General features: G+C 37.2%; 2 protein-coding genes across 2 annotated transcripts in view; one reads left to right on the forward strand and one right to left on the reverse strand.

The window, feature by feature from the left end:
- The window catches only part of trol (terribly reduced optic lobes), a 131,224-nt gene extending 110,076 nt beyond the window's left edge, over positions 1–21,148 (forward strand). Inside the window, exons 20-43 of the mRNA XM_011303637.1 lie at positions 180–326; positions 424–486; positions 1,946–3,446; positions 3,834–4,130; positions 4,321–4,528; positions 4,720–4,860; positions 5,288–7,094; positions 7,841–8,137; positions 8,303–8,454; positions 8,543–8,720; positions 9,074–10,420; positions 10,754–11,728; positions 11,986–12,177; positions 12,557–12,832; positions 13,289–13,437; positions 13,656–14,433; positions 14,673–14,841; positions 15,114–15,217; positions 15,671–15,695; positions 16,132–16,525; positions 16,859–17,276; positions 17,795–17,996; positions 18,459–18,809; positions 19,506–21,148. Of these exons, the coding sequence (XP_011301939.1) occupies positions 180–326; positions 424–486; positions 1,946–3,446; positions 3,834–4,130; positions 4,321–4,528; positions 4,720–4,860; positions 5,288–7,094; positions 7,841–8,137; positions 8,303–8,454; positions 8,543–8,720; positions 9,074–10,420; positions 10,754–11,728; positions 11,986–12,177; positions 12,557–12,832; positions 13,289–13,437; positions 13,656–14,433; positions 14,673–14,841; positions 15,114–15,217; positions 15,671–15,695; positions 16,132–16,525; positions 16,859–17,276; positions 17,795–17,996; positions 18,459–18,809; positions 19,506–19,722 (10,388 nt within the window). The 3' untranslated portion in view covers positions 19,723–21,148. The remainder of the gene's footprint in view (positions 1–179; positions 327–423; positions 487–1,945; positions 3,447–3,833; positions 4,131–4,320; positions 4,529–4,719; positions 4,861–5,287; positions 7,095–7,840; positions 8,138–8,302; positions 8,455–8,542; positions 8,721–9,073; positions 10,421–10,753; positions 11,729–11,985; positions 12,178–12,556; positions 12,833–13,288; positions 13,438–13,655; positions 14,434–14,672; positions 14,842–15,113; positions 15,218–15,670; positions 15,696–16,131; positions 16,526–16,858; positions 17,277–17,794; positions 17,997–18,458; positions 18,810–19,505) is intronic.
- A 338-nt stretch (positions 21,149–21,486) lies between these two features.
- Positions 21,487–23,610, reverse strand: ste14 (isoprenylcysteine carboxylmethyltransferase ste14). Its single transcript, XM_011303486.1, has 3 exons — positions 23,141–23,610; positions 22,129–22,608; positions 21,487–21,801 (listed from the first exon to the last, which is right to left on the reverse strand). The coding sequence occupies exons 1-3, from the start codon at positions 23,342–23,344 to the stop codon at positions 21,619–21,621; spliced, it is 867 nt and encodes a 288-aa protein (XP_011301788.1). The 5' UTR covers positions 23,345–23,610; the 3' UTR covers positions 21,487–21,618.

The following is a 23,610-nucleotide window of genomic DNA, read 5'->3' on the forward strand; positions in this document are numbered from 1 at the left end:
CCAGCAGCTGTTAAATAATAATTGATAATTGATATGATCAATGACCATTGAATCACTTAAACTAATGTCTCTGCTGTTCACGAATCAATAATACAAGTTAATTCTTCAATTAATCAACAGGGACATGACCATTTATTAATTGTCGATAAAATTAATCCTGAGATTGATTTTAATTCCAGTTGAATCGACAACAGTACAACAAGCAGGTGATCGTCGCTGTCCTCCAGGAAAATTCACATGCAGGACAGACAGGATTTGTGTACATGACTCATCTCGTTGCAATGGAATTCCCGAGTGCAGAGATGGATCTGATGAAGAAGGATGTGGTAATTATAATTATCTCATTATGTCATTAATCTACTCATGCTATTGATAAATCGTCTGTATCTTTAGTCGATTAATGTTTGATTTCGTTATTTTCAGACACTAATGAGACTGATGGCCTCAAGCTAACGACGTATCCGAGCGAGCAGATAATCAAAGAAAGTAAGAGATAATTATCACTCATCAATTAATTTTATTCAAATTTATAAAGATTACTAAAGATCGATATAGGACACGCAGTCGTGAAAGTTTGAATTCTGTACCGAAATGGTAAAGGGGAGCAAGTGGATTTACAAAAAAGATAGTTTGTCCCAAAATTTCTCTGTAGCGGAGAGAAGTAGCGAAATTTTTGTGATTACCCTTTTTGTAGCTCTTATTGCGTTTTACTAAAAAAGATAGCACGAAAAATTCGGCTATCTCTCTTGAAGTCAGAAAACTTTAAAGAAAACTATCTAATGTATAAATCGACTTATTACACTTTATGATTTCATTACTGAGTTTAATCCCCAAATCTTATGAAATAATTAATGAAAACTTTTATTGTTTCTCTGTTTTTTTGGCTCCACCAGCCTCAGTGAGACAAGGTAAGGTTTTGAAAATTGACAAAGTGCATAATCATTTCTGTTTAAATTCATGGGAATCAAAAATCATCAGGATTAATAAAAAATACCATTTAATTACTATATTCACGGTGTCATATTTGTGTTTATTTGCAGCTGTGACTTGATTTTTTCGATAATATGTTTTAACCGAATAATTACTGATTTCTCATAATGAGAGTGCAAAGAAACAAGTTATTCTTGCTAATAAATTAGCAATATGCTTGCGAATGGTCGTTTGCAATGGTTTCAAAATTTTTATAAAATTTTATTGAAGTACTTTGTTCACCTACAATGGAATAAATTGAGCGCATAATAGATACAAAAAGACGGACGACGGAAAATTAGGAAGCTGACTTTTAAAAAAGCAGCATCGAAACTATAATTTTAAATCCTAATCATATTCAATTGAAGTAGAATATCCCGGCGCAGTCTCACAATTTAAATATTTCCAAAATACGAATTTGGCTCTTCTTTCTTACACTTTGATTCACCCATCATTTCTATTATTTCCATATTCCAACTTGCTCACCAAGGCATCATACCACATTTTTTAAGCCATGATGGACCTATTTCATATCATTTGTCGTCCAATGATCGTGAAAAGGCTATTTTTCGAAAAACCTCGAAAATTGAAAAAAAATTAATTAATTAATTAATTAATTGCATTCCAATTGATATCGACGACTAGAGTTTACCAATACACGAGAAAAAACTGCTTTAACTTCACGAATACAGTCCACTGACGCACACATGGACACCATTAAAAAATTGCATTTGTGGACTTCTTCAATCATATTGAATGAATCACATATATATATATCAAATGTGCCATATATAACTTGAATTTGATCGATTACAACGCTTGCATTCGAAAGGAAAAAAAAAGGGAAAAGGGGCATAAAAATCATGAGTCATTTTCGAGTCGCAACCTCAAGATCTCTGAAGACTCGAGTATGATCTCAGACCAGTGCATGTTCACCGATCTTCACTGCCCCCCCTAACATAAAACTTTCCTCCAGGTCGTGAAGTGGTATTCCAATGTCGTGACGAGGGTCCCCTTCGAGCACCCGTTCGTTGGACTCGTGGCAACAGTCTGCCTCTGCCTCCAGGCTCTCGAGACATAAACGGTCGCCTAGAAATTCCAAATATTCAAATGGAGCACGCAGGGATCTACATGTGCGAAGCCATAGGCTTTCCTCCATCGACCCCAAATCGAGTTATAACGGTTCACCTACAAGTGGAGAAGTTCGAACCACCAGCAACACGCCCTCCTCAAGTTTGCAAATACAACGAGGCAACTTGCAGCAACGGCGATTGCATTCCCAAATCATTGGTTTGTGATAATAAATTTGACTGCACCGATGGCTCCGATGAGATGCGCTGCAATCCCCATGGGTGCGAGCCAAATCAATACCGTTGTAAAAGCAAAGAGTGCGTTTTGAAGATCTGGAGATGCGATGGAGATAAAGATTGCACTGATGGCAGTGACGAGGAGAACTGTGGAACCCCCTCACCAGGATCAGTCTGCAGGTCGGATGAATTTCAATGTCACAAGTACGATCAGTGCATTCCAAAGAGTTATCACTGCGACATGGAGAGAGACTGTCAGGATGGCAGTGATGAGATCGGTTGCTCACCAGTTTATATTGTCAAACCCCCACAACCAATGATTGTTTTGTCTCCTGGTGACACAATGATCCTCTCTTGCACAGCCATTGGTGTACCAACACCTGAGATCAATTGGAGATTAAACTGGGGACATATACCTGAAAAATGTTACTCGACATCTACCAATGGCACTGGTACACTCACCTGTCCTGACATCAGCATCTCTGATCAGGGGGCATATTCTTGTGAAGCTATCAATACTGCTGGCTTTGTATTTGCTATTCCTGACTGTATTCTCATTGTCAAGGACAGACCAACTGTTTGTCCAAGAGGAACATTCAACTCCCAAGCCAGAACACCTCAGGATTGCATTCCTTGCTTCTGCTTTGGAGTTGTTGATGAGTGCAGAAGTGCCAATCTATTTACTTATCAGATTCCACCGCCCTTTGACAGACACAGAGCTCTGACTTTTGATGTCGAAGCGTTGAGGATTACTGGGGAGTTGGGAAGCCAGATTGCGGAAATCAGACCACAAGGAAGGGATGGAGTTGAAATTAGTATTCAACATTTTGAGAGTGTTGGGACAAATTTAAGATCAGGGTATGAAGTACCTTATTTCGCTCTCCCTGAAGCATATCTCGGACCCCAGCTCTTGTCTTATGGAGGATATCTCAGGTACAATGTGAGGTACAGTGGAAATGGAAGGGATAATAGTGCTCCCAGTGTCATTATGACAGGAAACAATAGAACTCTCATTCATCGGGGGAGGAACATTCAGCCGGATAAGGAGAGTGAGGAATCTGTCAGGTTCTTCTATGGCGATTGGCACCGGATGGAACGTGGCAGGGAAATTCCAGCCAGCCGGGAGGATATTATGATGGTTCTTTCCCATATCGATAATATTCTCATCAAGTAAGTCTAAATTTGAAATTCAAAAAAGTAAGTCTACTCAAGTATTTTACAGGAATCGGCAATAATATCAGAAGTAATGTATGAATCGTGCCAAGTCAATAAAAAATGAAAACGTGAGAAACAGACAAGTTCTCATTTGATAACTATTTTATTTATTAATTGATTGCTGATTATTAATTGGAAGAATATTATCCATTTTTAATAAAAATACTTTCTAATTAAATCATTGAATTACTTAACTTCACCGATTACTCATGCCAAATTTATTATTCTAAAAAGAATATTATTTGCGGATCTCGCCGAGTCCTGGTTTTCAGTAGTTCTCTCTTTATCGTTCACTGATGAAAATAGGTTTTCACTGCAATCGTTCTGTTGGAAAATTTCTAGAGCCAAATACGAGTCCAGTCCTCAGTTGGATGTATCTATCACTGATATTGCAATGGACTCCGCTCACGACACAGGATCTGAAATTGCATCCTTCGTGGAAGAGTGTTCTTGCCCATCGGGATACTCTGGACATTCCTGTCAAAGCTGTGCACCAGGTTTCCTGAGGCGATCCGGAGGCCTCTGGCTTGGAGAATGCTACAGGGATGAGCCATCATGTCCACCTGGATACTATGGAGATCCATCGCGGAATATTGAATGCAAACTCTGTCCCTGTCCTTTGACTAATCCAGCAAATCAGTAAGTTTTCACATCAGAATTTTTCAAATATTCTGTAATAATCAGTCTGGTATTCAGTTAAGTCATCCGAAAATAACTCCTCAAAATCCGCATGTGGCTAATCATCCCAGATAATCTCATCTTATTTTTTGAACGGAGAAAGTTTCAATTTAATCATTAAATTGTTAATGAATTCCATACTATTTTGTAGATTCACGAGAACTTGTCGTCTTGGTCCCAATATGCGACCAATTTGCGAATGTCCAGCTGGATACGATGGTGAACGATGTGAGAAATGTGCAGACGGATACCACGGAAATCCTCTCATACCTGGAGATATGTGTGTCCTGGATTCGGTATGTGACCCCCGAGGAAGTCTCTCAGCCACAGCTGATGTTAGTGGAAAGTGCAGGTGCAAGGTGAATATTCAAATGATTATTCAGTCAATTTTCCGCAATGGATTATTCATTATTATCAATGCAATTATTTGTGTCATATTATAATGCAATCATTTGGAACATTCGTTAATCATTTGGGGACGAAAACGTAAGTAAAAAGTACAACGAGATTGAGAAAACAGCATTGTAAGTTGTGTTTATTGATGTTTCAGCAATCTGCAACTGGATTAACTTGTGATCAATGCAAGCCCAATACCTTTAATCTGGCGGTCAGCAATCAATTCGGATGCATCAGCTGTTTCTGCATGGGTATCACCAACCGATGTTCCGAATCGAACTGGTACAGGAATGAGGTAATTGCTGGAAAAATTTTCATGTTTAATCACTTCGAAAGTTTTGATATCGAAAGATGAATACGGATACGAAATTAATTGCTTATTTAACCAAATGAATTGTTTATTGATCAGCAAATTTCATTTCAGAGAAAAGATCTGTCTCTCCCTCTTCTCTAAAAGTCATATGTCAAATTCCTGGGCTAATGATAATGAATTTTTTTTGAGGTCCCCGAGGACTCATCTAAGATCTTTTGGAGAGGAGAGTTACTTTTTTCCAAACTAAAATTGAAGACGATAATAACACTCTTAGATCCTAAAAGAATAAGAAAACAATTTTTTTTTGAAAAACAAAATTTCATCATAAGCCCAGGAGCCATTCTACGATTTTAGAAGAGAAAACGGATTTAATGCATGAATATAAACTCCACTTTATTTTGTTATTCAGATTCACGTATCCTTCACTAATTCCATCCGCGACTTTTCTCTGATCGAGTCCCTGCTGCCAGACGCACCTCAAATCTCCACAGGAATTCATTTGGATCCGACCCGCCGAGAAATCATCTACTCAGACTTCCAGAATCGTGGAAACGGCGACGTTTACTACTGGCAATTGCCCTCGATCTTTCTGGGTGATCGAGTGACATCCTACGGGGGCAACCTACGCTACACAGTGCGCTACGTGCCATCCCCAGGCGGTCAAAGCTCAAGGAACAACGCAGCAGACGTGGTGCTAGTGTCATTCAATGACATCAACCTTCTGTATTACTCTCGAGAATCACCAGAGCCCAACTCTAATCAATCCTTCTCCGTTCCCCTGCTCGAGCAATTTTGGCAGAGGACTGATGGCACACAAGCAGACAGGGAGCACCTGCTGATGGCCTTAGCCGACATCAAAGCCATAAAAATCAAGGCAACGTACACAACTCATACGAGTGAAGCAGCTCTGTCACACGTGTCACTGGATAGTGCTGAAAAATACAACACTGGCAAAGCAAAAGCCGTCGAGGTTGAGGAATGCAACTGCCCCCGTAACTACACTGGACTCTCTTGTGAGGATTGTGCACCAGGATATACTCGAGCCGACGAGGCACTCTACCTGGGAATCTGCAAGCTCTGTGAGTGCAATGGACACTCAACCCAGTGTGATCCTGAGACTGGAGTCTGCGAAAACTGTGGAAACCACACAACTGGTGAGAATTGCAACCAATGTGAGCCTGGTTACATTGGAGATCCAACGAGGGAAGGCTGCAGGTACGGTGGACAACCCACTCAAAGCTGCAATTGCAATCCTGCCGGTTCTGTCTCCAATCAATGTATCAACGGTCGTTGCGAGTGCAAATTAAACGTCGAAGGAGCTAATTGCAACAGGTGTCGTCCTGCCACCTTTGGTTTGACAGAAGACAATCCCAATGGGTGTAATCAGTGTTTCTGCAGTGGTGTCACTGATCAGTGTCACGAGAGCTCACTCTATATTCAGCAAATTCCCTCCTGGGTTTATGATACCAAACATGGATTTATCCTCACAGATGCTTCTAGACGAGACATTATCGATGATGGATTTGATATCAATGTTGCTATGAATGAGATTGGTTATCAGTACAATCGTGCAACGAGGAACAGAAGATTATTCTGGAGTCTACCTGCCACATTCACAGGAAATAAGATAAAGAGTTATGGTGGCAATTTGACTTTGACACAGAGATTCAGAGCTGAGGCAGGCGCTCAGAGCATTGTCGATCAGGATGTAATGCTTCTGGGTAATGGAATATCACTGTTTTGGACTAATTCGAGGAGTTTGTATCCTGACAATCATATCACGTATTCAGTACCACTGAGGGAGTCAGAGTGGAGGAGATTATCTCCTGAAGGTCCTAGGAGACCATCTAGGACGGATATGATGACTGTTCTATCGAATCTAGAAGCTATTCTTGTTCGAGCAACTTACAGTGAAGGAATGATCAGTACTTACATCAGTGATATTAGCCTTGATACAGCAGTCGAACATTTCACTGGAAAGAACAGGGCAACGCAGATCGAAAGCTGTCGTTGTCCACTTGGATATATTGGAACGTCCTGTGAATCGTGCTCACGTGGATATTATCGTGATTTCACTGATAGATCTGTCAGTGTTCTCGGTGCCTGCAATGCCTGTCCTTGTAATGATCACGAAGAGAGCTGTGAAATGAGTAGAGGTGGACAGATCAAGTGTCATTGCCTCTCTGGATACACCGGTTATTTTTGCCAGGATATTGGTGAGCATTTCTTGGGTATTCAAAACTTTGAGTACAAATCTGTTGTTAATTAGTAAACTGAGATAAATGGGTTTGACTGAGCCTGAATTAATATCTTAGAAATGAAAAAAGATAGCGAAATTTTTATATGAACTTTTTTTTATCGTTCACATTTCATTTTACTATTATATATTTTTATATTTTTATATTTTCATATTATATTATTCTATTATTATATTATTTTATATTTTGATGGGCTTCTATCTCTTTTCATTTTCGAATTATTCGTTAATAATTATCGGTAGTTTAAATGCAGTTATCTCAAATTATTTAGTTACAACAGATTTCGGGGTTGTAGACTAACAGCTTTCGTCACGATAAATAAGTTATTTCTATTACCCAATTTGTTCGATTATGATTATTATTAATCCTTTGAATGCATTCGTCTTTGATATCTAACGAGTTCACGATCTGATAAGAATTTTTGCTTTTTCTTCATTGTGATGGTATAAAATGATGAATAATTAATTACTGTCAATAGTCATTCCAATAGAAAATGAAAAATCGATGATTAAATGATTATTTTTGATTAGGATTCGTTCTAAAAGCGTCCAACTAACTACTATAACTTTGTTCATAAACTCTTGAATTCGTAAATTGAAATAACCCCTCGTGAGAAAAATGAAGAGTCAATCTCCTCATTTTTTTCCTTAATAAAAAAACAATGAAACTGCATGGATTGAAGAATATTTTGCGTGATGGTGTAGCTGAGCTGCGGGTAGGTCTCATGCCAATGCATGCAGAAGCACCGAGGAATACGGAAATCGACATGAAGTGTTCATACAGTCATGGGCAAAAATTGTACATTTATTTTAAATTATCCTCGTATAATGGGCTCCCATTGACTACCTGGGCGATGGAAGGAGGACCGCTTGTGGAGACTGATTCTGGGGCTTATAAAATCTGGACGGTCCATGTGGGAGAGCATCCCTGTATCGTAGAGTGTACAATTCTGGATCAGCATGGGAATGAATTAGCTATGATAACGACAACAGTTTCACCAGGTTGGAGAATGATGCGTTGTCTGATCTGTCGTCGTCCATCGCTGTAGGATTCAGTGGGATTAATTGTTTTGTTGTTGATGCTTTTATTGTTTGAACCATTGATGATGCTTTAATCGTTGATGCCTCTTGGATATTCGGAATTTAATGGATATACTCGATTTACAGTTGATAATCCAGCTACAACGATGCGTCCAGATCCTACTGGCAACGAGCCCCAACCCCCGAGGATTTCTGTATCCATCCAAGAGGATAAACTCCAAATTGTTCACGTGGGAAGCACTGTGAAGTATCATTGCACTGGAAGATCATTGGATAATGTGAGTAATAGATATTTTAATCCCTCAATTTTCCATTAATCATTATATAATAATTGATGGTAATTGCTGACTCAATGATTGATTGAAGAATCAAGTTCACATTCGATGGGAAAAAGAGGGTGGCAGACTCCCAGATCGCAGTTTGGATGATTCTCATGGACTTCTCATTATTCGGGATGTCAAAGTATCAGATAGTGGTGTCTACATCTGTCAAGTTACTGATGGCATTCATATTGCTGATCAAAGAGTGACTCTTACTGTTGGAGGTGAGAAAATATAAGTGGATTCTTATCGTTAATGAATTCGCGATTTACTTCTGAATGAATTCAATTTTCTCAATGATTACTTTGATATTCTCTTTTTCTATTTTTGAGTTAATTCAGAAGTCACCACTTTGAAAACATAATTTTACCTCGAATACTCTTCTCATTTCTAAAGTAAATAAATTTATAATTATTATAAATAAATGATCAATTATTAATATTGACTAAATAACATAAATAATAATGGACGCAGCATTTCCACAAAGTCTTCTAGACATACCAGGTATCAAATGACGACAAAATGTAAAGCTTGAGAAAAAACTTTGAGAATAAAAATATCCTGATAAAATTTTCAGGTGCCAATCGATTGGAGCCACAAGTTCACATTCGTCCAGCATATCGAGAAATTCGTGAGGGCGAACCCGTGGAGTTCCACTGTGAAGCCTCAGGCAATCCTCCACCTCTTATCGAATGGGTGCGAGTGCAGGGTCAGATGAATCCAGAGGCAACATTCCACAATGGAGTCTGGAGGATTCCAGCAGTGACGAAAAATGACGCAGCAGAGTACAAGTGCATCGCCAGAAACGAACTTGGTGTAAAAGAGCAAACAACGATTCTCTACGTTTTGAAGAATCCCAACGAACCACCCCCCGACCGTTATCCTGATGTTGGACCAGTGATAACACCTCAGGAGTGGACTGGAGTGAGTGGGGATGCTATCAGAATGGTCTGCACAAGATCCAATTATCATGCTGATGTCCACTGGACAAGATCTGGAGGATTACCATTGCCTCCATCAGCCAGTCAAACTGATGGAGTCTTAACAATTACAAATCCTGGAGTAGCTGATTCAGGAACTTACATTTGCGTTGCATTAAGTTTACAAGGGACTGAAACCTCAACATCATCCAGAATTACCATTTCTCCTCGAAGAAATCCACCAATGATGAAGGTAGAGCCGGAAAAACAAACAGTCTCCCAAGGTACAATTGCTGAGCTGAAATGTCTTATCAACGACCAGAATTCTGACATCGAGGTCAAGTGGTCCAAGCATGGCGAGAGTTCTCTGGGTCCTCGGGCCCAGCAATATGGAAATACTCTCAAGATTATTCGTCCTCAAGTGTCAGACCGAGGAATTTACATTTGTCGAGCAACAAATTCCGCTGGAGTGTTCGAGGCATCTGCCATCATTGAAGTATCACCACGAGAAGTTCCTGCCCTTGATATCTACCCTCACAATATTCAACCAGTGAATCTCGGAGGATCAGCAGATCTTCAGTGTCGAGTTACTGCTGGTTTTCCAGTCCCTGAGGTCCACTGGTCTCGTCAAGACGGTCGACCATTTGGATCGAATATTGTTAGTCTTCCTGGAGGGCTTCTTCGTTTTACTAATATTACAATGAATGATGGGGGCAGTTACCAGTGTACAGCGAGTAATGCAGTTGGTTCCACATCTGCTCTGGCTCAAATTGAAGTTCAATCGATTCCAGTTATCAGGGTTAGTCCAAACACTGGTATAATTAGGGTCAGACAGAATGAGAGGGTGAAATTGGTATGCACTGCTGAAGGCCATCCTCAACCCAATGTTGCCTGGACTAAAAATACCCCGGGATATCCGAGTTACACGTCTTTCAAATCTCCTCATCGCGCCACCCCGCTGTCAGCAGTTCATGAAATTGTTGCAATGTCTCCTGATGATGAAGGTCAGTTTGTTTCTTCTAATTGCAGAAATTTCTTATCGTTGCTATTGCTTAATCTTGTTACGGTTGTTCTGCCCATAGATCGGTAAAATCAACAATTTGTATTAAGATTATTACAATAATATAAACATGACAAAGTAGTAAATGGAACAGTGAGATTAAACCAATATAAATGATAATTCACCCAAAATTAAATAATAAATACAAGACACAAATATCAGGGAAAGTCATATTAGTTATCAATAACTGGTTCTCCCTAAAGTAAAAGAAAATATTTTATGTATTAAAGGTTTATAAGAGATATAGACAGATAACAATGAATACTAATGTTCCTAGGTTCTTACACATGTCAAGCTGTCAACGCAGCCGGTGTCTCCGAAGAACGAGTTCAAGTGAGAATAGAAGACGAGGATAACAGTATTGACAATTATCCACCTTGCAGAGGTGACCAGCCCTGTAACAGAACTCCCCGTCCCTATCCAATTGAATCTCAGGAAAAAGGAAGAGGAAAAGGTGTCAGCATCCCCGAGGATTACGTGAGAATTCCCATGGGTGGTAAAGTGGAAATGAGATGTCAAGTGGTTGGTCCTGATGATTCACCCATTTACCTCGACTGGATAAGATCAGATCGTCGAGCATTACCAGCGGGTAGTACTGTTCACGAGGGAGTTCTCGTAATTCCTGACGTGCGCAGGGATGCAGCTGGAGAATATCTCTGCTTGGGTCTGGACAGGGACAATACCGAGTTATTCAGAGCCACGAGTCACCTGGAGGTCGTATCACTGCCTAGAATTGAATTGAACCCCAGTACTCAGACAGTTGCACCAGGAGAGAGTCCCTCAATAGTTTGTACAGCCACTGGTGATCAACCCTTGAGAATCCAATGGAGCTCTATTGGCAGACAATTACCCTCCAGTGTCACTGATGATAATGGAGTTCTAAGCTTCCATGGAATAACTTTCAATGATGCTGGGAAATATGTATGCAAGGCGAGTAATTCCGCTGGTACTGCTGAAGCTGTAGCCGAGGTTCTCGTCAATGCTGAGACGTACGGTGAACCTGGGATTCGAGCTATCGAGAGAAATGTTGATGCAGTTACAGGAAGCTCGATAAAATTGAGGTGTGATACCAGAGAGAGAGTCGCTATTGGTTGGATGAGAGAGGGTCAAGCACTTCCAAGAAATGCTGTCATTCAGAACAATCAGTTGCGACTGGAGAGAGTCAGACCAGAAGACAGTGGACGATACATCTGCCAAGTCACCAACAGTAGAGGAGGCGTATCCAGTGATTACGTTAATGTCCACGTCTCACGTAAGTTCATACTTATATCTTGGAGTCAATAGATTTATTGACATTTTCAACTCTTGTGGATTTCTGAATTTTTCCCATTTTTATTATTTTACCCTCTTAATTTGCTTGATTCTCTGGTTTTAATATTTATGCTGAATCTCGAGTCAGAAGAGAAAAAGGCGTAATGCGTGAAGATATTTGTGGATTTTGCATTGTAATGAGTGGAGGATTGATGAGTTGGTAATGGAAAATTTGTGAAACACCGGGTTATTATTTAGTAGTTAATTCGCTTGAGGATTGCATGCCAATGTACCATACGGTACTGTGTGCCAACGGGCTGTACCTGTGCAGAAGCAAAGAGTGCATTACACTGGATAATGTTTGTGACGGCTATGTACACTGCAGCGATGCAACTGATGAACGTTACTGCAGGATCACGCAATATCGACAGTATCTCCAACGACGACGCGGTTTGTTCTGTGATCCTTTGTGTCGTGTTTATCATCTCTGTCTTATTGTCGTCTACCACTAGTCCCTAGATCGTATTTTTTTTTAATTTTCTTTCATATAGTTATAGCATTTCTTCGTTGACTTCTATTATTGTCCAAGGATTCACGTGAAAAAGACACTATTTATTTTTTATTATTTTACATCCATGATTGGGAAATCATTATTCACCAATTTTTTTTCGATCTATCAGGTTTCTTAGTTTTTGTGTGGAAATAATATTAGACACCATTTTCATGATTATCATGATGAATTCACGTAATAATGTGTCTTTTTCATAATGTGGTGTTAGGAGTAGCATTGAAAGAGAGATTTATTGGATTTTGGGTTTGATTTTTCTAGCACCAGCCGGACCAGTCGTTCATATTGAGCCTTCTGGTGATATTGTCAATATTGGGGATACTTTCAATCTTCGATGTGTATTTTCATCGGGACAAACCGGAACTCCTACGTACAGGTGGTACAGAGCTGAGGATGGATCACTTCCTGCTACTGCTCAAGTATACGATGACAAGCTGAGGATTGTCAATGTCCAAATGACGGACAGCGGAGTCTACAAGTGTAGAGTCGATACCGCTGAGGGCAGCTTCGAACAAAATTACAATCTTATTGTTCAAGGTAAATTTACATCTTTAATCATTTTATTCATTTTAATTTCGACGCGATACCATTGACTGAAAAAACATTATCTTTATCGAATATCCATTTTCTTGACTGCAGTATTCTGATTTTCAATATCGTATTTTTCTACTCATCAAAATTCCATTATTAAGATTCGAGAATTAATTAAGCCATATTAATTCAACAAAAATTATAGAACAAATTAATTAAATTGAGAAACACCCCACCAACACTACATCAATTTAAATAAAGACATGTTCGTATTACTCTGCACCTCCTGACATTTAATTTTGTAATTCCACATTACTCGAAATTCCAATCTCAATTAATTTTTCTGCCTTTCTCCATTGTAATTGCAAATGATTGAACAATGTAAGTATTATTGATATTAAATGAAGAAAGCAAATAGAATGAGTGGAAATCTGTAACCGACACTCTTAATGGACTCTTCAGGTGGCGAAAACGACGAACCAGCTATTGAAATGAAAAGTGTTCCCTACGGATCGAGCATAGAAATGGGCTGTAAAGTTGACTTCGACGGTCCAATTACATACAAGTGGAGTAAACTTAATGGACTGCTACCAGCGGTTTTGATCCATGACGTAAGTTGTCGTCAAAATATTAAAATGCAAGTGAATAGTCAAGAGATAAATCACAATCCATGCAATTGCTGCAATTGCTACTCCATTTTTCTACAAAAATCGCTATTGCAAATAATTCATAGAATATAGATTTAAATAATAATTATTTAAAGCGACGTGTTACCGTTTTGGCTATTGAAATAATCCACTCAAATGTAAAAAAACTGTTATCTCTCTAGAAAAAAATGACATTGATAAAAGTTCGAGCGGAAGATGCTGGGACATACATCTGCACTGCGTCAAACGGGCCAGAAACTACGGAAGTTCCAACGGTTCTTGTTGTCACTGGAGTTGTCCCCAACTTTAATCAAGCACCGCTAAGTTACATTGCACTGAGGCCTTTGCACGGTTCTTACAGAAAGCATAATATCGAAGTGTCATTCAAGCCAGAGAGTGATAATGGAATTATTCTGTATAATGCTGAGTCTTCTAATGGCAGCGGAGACTTCGTCATTCTTTCTTTGAACGATGGAGTCCCAGAGTTCAGATTCGATTTGGGCTCTGGTCCAGCAATAATTAACGCTCGCAGACCCATTTCACTAGGTGAATGGCACACAATTAAATTACAACGTAATAACAAAGAGGGATTGATGCTCGTTGATGGAGAGGGCCCTTACAAACGTGCAGCTGGTGGCAGAAAACAAACGTTGGATGTCAAGGAGCCACTTTATATTGGAGGAGTGCCTGATCAGGTTGTACTGCATTCAAACACTGGAGCCAAAGGCATTGGCTTTGTTGGTTGCATCTCTAGACTCGTCATCAATGAACAGACCATTGATCTTATCGGAAATCAAACTGACAGCTTCGGGGTTACAACTTGTGAAACGTGCTTGGAAAATCCTTGTCACAATTCTGGAGTTTGCCAGGAGGCGCCTACGAAAGAAGGATATACGTGTCTGTGCAGACCAGGATATACTGGGGCACAGTGTGATTTTAATGGGCAACCATGTTACCCAGGTACTAATATAAGTCCAATTATTTTTTTCCCCTTAAAAAAGTTCAGAATAATTTTCTTGATAATTGAGCACTTTCCTGTGAAAAGCATCAGTATTTTTTTTCCATTTTCTTCCATTTTTTTTCCATTTTCTCAAACTCTTCTCAATTTTTCTAAATTCTATTATGTAGTTGATCAAAGCGAAAATTAATTCTATAGATTATGTAGTTATGTAGATAAATGAGTGAATAATTTTCTCTAGGCGCTTGTGGGCGAGGTACTTGCGTAGATACAGAGAACAGCTTCAAGTGTCACTGCCCACAGGGTACATATGGATCACGTTGTGAACACTTTGGTCACGTTGAACAACCAGCCTTCAGAAATTCCCGTTCTTTTCTCGCTTATCACGCTCCGAGCGAAAAGTCCAAGCGGTAAGTGCTAAAAATAATTCTTAACTGTCCTTTATTATTCTCTGTAGGAGTATTTATTCAAAGCATCCCTCTTATTTCAACAGTAATTACTTTATGATTCCTATGATTTGTCTTCATAAAAATCCTTCACAGTACAATTTTGGTTTACTATATGACAAATAACGCAGGAATTCCAAAGATTATCGGTTTCACTGATAGCTACAGATTGCAGTGCAAAAATAAACAACTGAGCCCATTTGAATTCGATTTAATAAATTTCAAATAATTTACAGAGCACACGTGAGAAGTACCAAACAAACAAAACGATCTCACGATGGATACTTGGCGAAGCTTAAAAAATCAAGATTATTACATCCCAAAAAGCACCCAAAACACCACCCAAAACCCTAGAGTTCTTTAATTGAAACGAATTAAAAAGAAAGGAAAAAGAGAATTCTATTCAATTCCCTTTATATTTTGTACTGCTAACAAGAGTTTAAAATCGGAATGAATTTCCGCGCGTGGTGCTGAACTTGATAAGAAAATGCAAATTTATTTTATAGTTTTTACTGTACAGCTTTCCAATTGAAAAAGAAAATCAATTTTTTAACTCAGCTTTCTAAGTCAATATCGATATATCAATTAATAGATCAAATTGAATTTATGAAATTTCGGATAAAACGTTAGAATGACGTTTAGTCACTGCCGTTTTGCATTTAACCACCAGTGTAGTTCTTCCGTGGCACGAAGGCTTAAAATAATTATTCATTATGACAAACTATTGTAACGCTCAGCTTTAAGAAAAATGTGTTCGCGTAGTCTGTGTATGTGTCATATTTACTTGATTCAGATAGACAGATATTAACAAACATGATGTTAGTACAGATAGGCATATTATATTTACTGCGCCGAATAAAAATTTATATGACAATTTTATTGCTTCAATTTATGTTTTATTTCATTTATTTATTTTCCTCCATTGTGATTTTTTATTTTTTCATCACGCTCTCGAATCGTAAGTAATTATTATTTCATTGATTTTATCGTATTCTCCACTCGTAAGTAATTATTCATTCATTATTTAATTATTTAATTTTGTGTCGATTTATTTGGTCGCTTCAATTCATTCAACTCTGCGAATATAAGGGAGATAACGAAAATTTCCGTGGATACCTTTTTTCTAGGACTTATTCCGCTCTACAAAAAAGGCTCCTGTGAAAATTTTGCGGTCTCAGTTTGATTCAGCATTGTGCTCTTTCAACTTGTAGCTCTTGAAGTGTGTTATCACTAATTATATGTGCAATTATTCAGATTGACGCTCTCCATGAATTTCAATCCATCGGACAATGGGGACGAACTACTTGTGTATTGCTCAGAGACTGATGAAGGTGTTGGCGATTTTATAGCTGTTGTTATAAAAGATCGACATGTTGAGTTGCGCTTTGATGTGGGAAGTGGAATGGTTGTGGTGAGATCTAATTATATTATTCAGCCGGGATCTTGGACAAGGATTGAGATCCATCGGGATTTGAAAGATGGAAAGCTGTCGGTCAATGGTGAAGTAATTATTGAAGGAAAATCCACTGGGACTGCTAGACTTATGTCATTGAATACACCTTTGTATATTGGAGGTGTCAACAGAACTAGAATCCGAATAAATAAACATGTTGATGTGACAAGACACTTCCACGGTTGCATCAATCAGGTAAATAATTACTTAGCTGTGAAATCAGATAAGTAGAATCGAAGTCAAAAATCAGATTTTTCTAATTACATCAATCAATACTATAATCTGTATTCATTTCTTTTGATCTTCAAATTGATTGAGCAGTAACTAAAAGATTATTTTTATGAGAAACATTATTAAATGTAGAGAATTTCTTCATTGTAAATTAATTGTTTTCCAGATAATTTAATGATTATGGAAAATTATCAATAATGATACTTGATGAGTCGATATTGGAATGAATATTTGATACCTAAATAAAATACATTAATCTCGTCTTACCACTTGGTGAATTTGTATCTTTTTAAACAGTTGGAGATATCTGGAAAGTTACACTTGTTGAACTCCACAATTGATTCAGCAAATATCGAAAACTGTGAAATATCAGCAATACCATGGAATCACAGCAGTTCGCCTTTTCCAATTGTTCCTGTATTTCGCCACGAAACCCCTCTGACACCTGTTATTTATCAGATGACATCTGTAACTCCACCTCCTTACAATCCCTGCGACGAGGAGCCGTGCAAACACGGAGCTTGCCAAATTTCCAATAGCTACGACGGTTACTCTTGCATTTGTGAATATGGATATGTGGGAATTAATTGTGAAAATGTACTCAGGCAGTGCGAAATGCTGAAGCCTTGCAAGAATGGAGGGACTTGCTTAGAAATGCATGGAACATATAAATGTGACTGTCCACTTCGATTCAGTGGGACAAATTGTGAAAAACGTACGTCAAGAATTATCGATGGATTTTTCATTCCCTCTGAACATGAAGAAAATAAAACTTGACTACACGATCTTTGGGTTGAATTTTATCTGGCGAGTGCTGTTTAAATTATTCCTAAATCAAATTAACCATTCATTAATAATCCATAATTTAGTAAGCAATCAGATAAAGGAAAAGTATAAAGTTGACAGTTGATGACAATATGGAATAAAAATGGACTGTCCAATGTCGGTGGTAAACTGTGTAATTTTAATGAATTTTCTGTAAACTTATCAGATCACTTTGAATCAAGATCTCCATCTACCACCCGTCAACAATTCCCTCTTTCTTATCACTATTGTTTATAACTATTGTAATAGTGTCCACAACACAATTTAAAAGCCAAATTCATAAATATTTCATACTGACAAGATAAAATTCAAATCAAAGATCACGTTCGATAGACAGTACATGTGGGCCTGACTATATTGTTTTTTTTAAATATCATATTAATAAATGCTCATTAATATTTTTTGCAGAGGTAAAAATTGCTTATGATGTTGCATTCAGAGGGGATGGCTGGCTAGAGCTTGAGCGTACGGTGATGACTCATGAGGAAGATCGTGAATTAATGGGATTTGAAATATCCACTAACAAAACTAACGGTCTGATAATGTGGCATGGACAACCGCCTGATGACTTGAACCCTGACGATTACATTGCACTTGGAATTATTGATGGGTAAAAAATATCTTCTTCATTTAAAAAAACACGTAGTGCTTCCCGATTTCGCCTTTCTTTACCATTCAATTCAATAGTTCATTTGGACCAATAAAAATGCGGAAGAGCTCTTGATTCTTTCCTCTTGATTCTTGAATCCATTTAAATGAAAAAGAGAAGATATCATAAGTCAATAAATATATTTTATTGCTCAATTGACGAATCGTCATCTGATTCATGTTTTTATTTTTTCGAGATGCGATAAAACAAAGTAAGAAGACTTAAAACAGTTCATAATTCATAACAAATGTTGAATGAATTTTCTAGCACCCGAAAAAAACTTCGACCCTTGGATTTTTTTTCGTAAAGACCTGCGATTTTTCACAAACACCTTCCCCAGAAATAATACAATAAATTATGGTATTGCCGATGGCTCCTCCATATTGGTGAATACAATGGACTAAATTTCTACATAAATTTCAGTTACATAGAGTATCAGTACAATTTGGGGTCAGGTCCAGCTGTAATCCGTGTAACAACGCAACGTGTCGACGACGGCGAACGACACAGGATAATCCTAAAGCGACAGGGAACTGATGGCAGCATTGAATTAAACGGTGAACACACCGAAAGTGGTGTTAGCGATGGAATACAGAGGATACTTAATGCACGTGGCAACGTATACCTCGGTGGTGTGCCGGATTATGCCATGACGTATGGCAGATACTACAGCGGTTTCTCAGGGTGTATTTATACACTCGAAGTTCAGGACTCAGGTGCTATTGATATTGGAGAGATGGCTGTTAGAGGAAAGAATGTCTTTCCCTGTACGAGGTAAGTAGTAAGTCCAATAGAAGACTTATCTTATCTCATTTCTCCTTGACATCTCCTTACCCGCTCCAAAAAAAATCCATAAGTAAATGATCCATGTCCATAGCGCTCACCTTTCTCTCTGTTTTCCGATTAATTCCTCAAAACTGTGGACAAATTCAGCAGAAGTTAGATAAGGTATAGATAATTACCTCTTTCTGGAGTGTTTTAGAGATTCATTCACTTGGGAGAAGTGTATATTTTCATATAAATGTTATTTTTTTTAAGTAATCTCGATTAGGTGTTAATGATGATAATCATATCCCCCTAGGGATAGCTATGTCGGTTATCACCGTGAATAAAACCGAGCAATAATGATCAATAGTAAAGAATTCCGTCAATCTCTTATTCTACGAAAATTCGGTCCTTGAAGAAAACGAATGATAAAATGAATAACATAACTATACGCTACCTAAAATACAGAAATCTAAAGCAGTAAGATGATAATCGTCAGAACCTAGACGTAATTGCTTGATAATTACTCAATTGGAGAAATTCAGTTAAAAAAGTACAAATTTCTCTCAAGTCAATGGGTCCCTGGGAGAAATAATGAGCTTTTCAGTGAAAGTTTTAATCCAGTTGTAAGTGTAATCTGGAGAACCGTTTTTTCTGTAATGGAAGAAGTATTGTGTTTTCAATTGTATTTCATGCTGCATCCAGAGTGAGATGGAATCCCTCTTCTCTGGTATTCACAGACGGGGATATGGATGGGTTCGATGCCTTCATACCGCCCCCGCCAGTCAACATAATCCATCCAAAACCAACTGTTAATATAGCCTCCTACAACCCTACAAATTTATACATCCCCATTATCATTCCGTTGACGTGCGTAATTATCAACGCAGCAGCGACAATTACACTAGGAAATTGTTTTTAAAATTGGTTGATCTATGCATATATATTCTATGGTTTCGTTGATTATTTCAGAATTTGAAGTGAAGAACTAGATATTCAATGCTTACCTAAATATCCTTGAGAATTCATATCCAAATGTAATGAAGAGTGAGATGTGATTATGGAGCTAGAGCAGCTTTAGTTTTGTGAGAATTCTCTTTTTTAATTTAACATTTTTTTTTCCATGGAGGGATATAAAAATGTAATTAAAAATGATGTACATGGTGGCGCGTATTTAGGGTGTAATATGTCTTGGGGGAGTGACTTTTTTAAATGAAAAAAGTGATAACGTTTATATCGAGGAGATCTTCCAACGCGGGGCTGACGGATCATGTGGCATTGAAGGGATTCGCTTTTAACTCTATACCCGCGCTTCAAAATTATCAAATGGATTCATCTATCCTATGTGCATATCGTACATTATAGAAAAATATAAGAGTGATGAAGAGTTCTGTGGTCGGAGGGGAAACAGGTAAATGATAATGTAAAATTTGCGAAATGAAAAATTAATGGACCACTGGAGATTTCTCCAGGAACTATTGAATATGTTGAATGATAGTTTTTCCTCTCCACAGAATTTGCGACTGTCAAAAATTTGCAAATTCAATTTTACACTGAGAAAAAATAGCTTAAAATCATACAAGTATTTTTACAAATATTTAGAGACGATTGAACAAATTATTTAAGCCGTGGATAACAGATTTTTCATTCCAATAGAACGAAAATTGTGGATTACAAGATATATATTTTCGTTTTACGAGTTTCGATGAGTTTTCATCAGTGTAAAAATGAATAGGAGGAATGCCTACGCTAATTACCCACTTTTATACAAACATTTAAAGTTATGTAGACGCCTACAACTCGCATGGCAGCAGTTCTCTGCAATTTTTCAAAAACAATTTAAAAAATACTCAATACACATTTTTGACGCTTTACCGTACTGAAGGAAACAAAATTTTCGTATTAATTTAATTAAATTTTTTATATATTGTGTGGAAGAAAACCGGGAAGGAATGTAAAATACCTCTGATTTTACTGTTAAAACGAGAAAGTGCGGATAATAATTTATTCACTGCCAGTGTTTAATTTAAATTTACTTTTTCCTTGATAAAAAATTTTCTAGTAATTACCATTTTATAGATGAATTTAAAACCCTTTTCCATGATTTCCAGTTAAACTTAAAATACGTAATGTTAGAAACTGACTGAACGGTGCATTCATTATTAATTGATTGTTCTTTTTGAATTTATTGAGAAAAACTCTATAGTAATTGTAATCGATGCGATTAAAAAATTGAAAGTATGCAATGCAAGTGACGAATACAACAAAAAAAATAATGAAAGTGTAGCAGGTACTGTTATATATAAATTATATGAATTGAAATGACAATAAATATAGTTTTGATAAGTAATGTTTTGAATTCATTAGATACGAACATTTTTTTAATAATTTTCTATGTATTGTTTAAAATTAGGTTGAATAATTCTTCAATATGCTACAATTTTTTTACAGCCGAAAAAAGGATAATTATTCATTTTCATCACACACGGTGAAAATTCATGAATTTCCTCATGAAAATTGTAGATAAAGTGTGATCATTAGTCAAATTGATCGCTTTATTAAATAGTCTTCTTCACTAAATGAAATAAATAAAAAAGGAAAAAATGATGGATATTCATTGGCCCGATTGAATGATAACAAATTGTTTTTATGATTCGTCAAAAAACATTAATTACTGTTTTTACAAAAAAAATATTGCAGTCTCATAATAAATTAAATACGGACTTAGTAAAAATCATTACACAATGTAAATAATCACATACGAAAGAAATGATTTGGTTTATAATTATAATGTACAATTTTAAACAGTCAACGCAGGCTACGTATCGATTTTATAGCCAGGAATAAAAGGTAAGCCAGTTCCAACTTTCTTTTGGTAATTAACATAATCGTCACCGAAAAAGTTGAGTAGAGTTATCTCCTCAAGAACCACACGATCATGGAAGAATCTCCAGGATGCTATTGTATAAGCGAGAAGACAAAATGGATTTTGTAGAATCAACTGAAAGTAAATCACACAATAAAAAATTAATTTATTAATAAAAGAAATTTTTAATGAATCGAACTTTTATGCACTTTTTATATTATATTATTAATTATACCGAGTGTTTTATTGTGCTACTAGAATTTTTCGTTTTCACTAATTATTTTCACAACTTTAAATTTTATATTCAGTTGTTTGAATCATTTGTATCAATAAATTAAGTCGTCTTTTCTCGCTGTCTTCTACTCGCTACATGTATTTTTTCTGCAAATAACTGGGGTTCTGCTGAATGGTACAATATACCAAGAGTAAACATTAGATAAATCAATACATCAATAAAGATACCTGTGTTCCAATAGACCAGTAGAACCAGCCGACATAGCTGGGATGTCTGCAGAGCTTATATACCCCATGAGTAACGAGTTCGTGGTCAGCAGACTTTTCAGTCTGGACTAGATGATTAAAATTGTGCTTAGCTGTGAACATTGCTAATTTTCTCAGTGCCTCTCCACAAGCGCACATGTATAATCCAAAATACGTGATGAATGATACCTCCTTCATACCCGGCAAATACTGTCTCTCAATGAAAAATTCAAGCCAACTAGAACCTGCAGCAATTCCATATGCCACACTGTGTCTCAACACAAAGCTGTCTATGGACACTGCCTTTGGATTCGTCCAAGCAATGGCCAGGAATTCCGAGTAATGAAAGCTCGAGAGGACTGACATATACATTCCAAAGCATTTCCACGATTCTGGAGCGAATAGGGCTATTATAATTCCTATTCCGAGGGTATAACCCAGGAAAACTGACCTTACAGCCACCTGCAACAAGATGGAAAACAATATCAATAAAATGGCCGTATAGTGGAATGCGTGGTAATATGGACCTTGCTATTTTTATTTAAATTGGTGTAATAGCAATTAATAACACTGTCGAAACCTTTCTCAAATGTCAGAATGACCTCCTAAAATTATAAACGCCACGTGGAAAATAATTTGACGATTATGAGATTGAATATCAAATTGCTGGTTTTGAAAGGAATAATTTTTTCACTCGTTTAAAAGCGCAATCATCATTAGTATAAACAAAAAATAATTGGACCCTCATCAATTAATTTTAAGTTCATTCGGTGATTAAATTTATTATTAATCATTGTTCTTTACTTTAATTAGTAACTGCTAAGTCGTTAATTAATCTATTTGTGACTGTATAAGCAGACAAAAATGCTAAGAAAATAAGAATGAACCCATTTTTGTTCGATATTAATGCAGCATCCCCTATCGTTGTCTTAAAGGCCAAGGCAAGTGCCATTCTTTCGTTGATTTTGGTAAATAAACAAACTCATTAACACACCTGATAGATGAATCCTCTAAAAGCCAGCAGCACGAGTAAATTCAGAAAAACAAATTGGAACACATGAATAAACCAAATATTTCTGAATAAATCATGAAGATAACAGTCAAACTCAATTCTCAGAAGGACTTCAGGCAGTCCAGCAAGAATGGAAGCTGTGATGAAACATCCTAAACTAATTTTTCCATCTCTACACAGTGTCATTTTGATCAATTAATTATTAATCTCCGCTTTTTTTTATTTCAATTTTCCTTTCGAGGTATACTAGGTTATAATTTTGCTAACAATCACTCGCACACTTTCAATGACAGCCGAGAACTCCAGTATAATTCCATTACGACAAGACTCGGAGTATTTTAAATGCGAGTTAAATCTTTTTTTTATAATTTTGACATTTTCTGGAACAAAAAATCAATTAAATCATGCTGATGAATGTGTACGTGCTGATAACTCCAATAGACATTGCCGAC

Source organism: Fopius arisanus, unplaced genomic scaffold (genome assembly GCF_000806365.1).
Source record: "Fopius arisanus strain USDA-PBARC FA_bdor unplaced genomic scaffold, ASM80636v1 scaffold00032, whole genome shotgun sequence".
Lineage (NCBI taxonomy): Eukaryota > Metazoa > Arthropoda > Insecta > Hymenoptera > Braconidae > Fopius > Fopius arisanus.

Bases quoted from the DNA above. Each gene is read 5' to 3' on its own strand.
- ste14 (XM_011303486.1), bottom strand. From the start codon at position 23,344: ATGACACTGTGTAGAGATGGAAAAATTAGTTTAGGATGTTTCATCACA. The intron at 22,609-23,140 runs GTGTGTTAATGA...ATCTTGTTGCAG, and splicing joins TTAGAGGATTCATCTATCAG to GTGGCTGTAAGGTCAGTTTT. The intron at 21,802-22,128 runs GTATCTTTATTG...ATTTACTTTCAG, and splicing joins ACTGGTCTATTGGAACACAG to TTGATTCTACAAAATCCATT.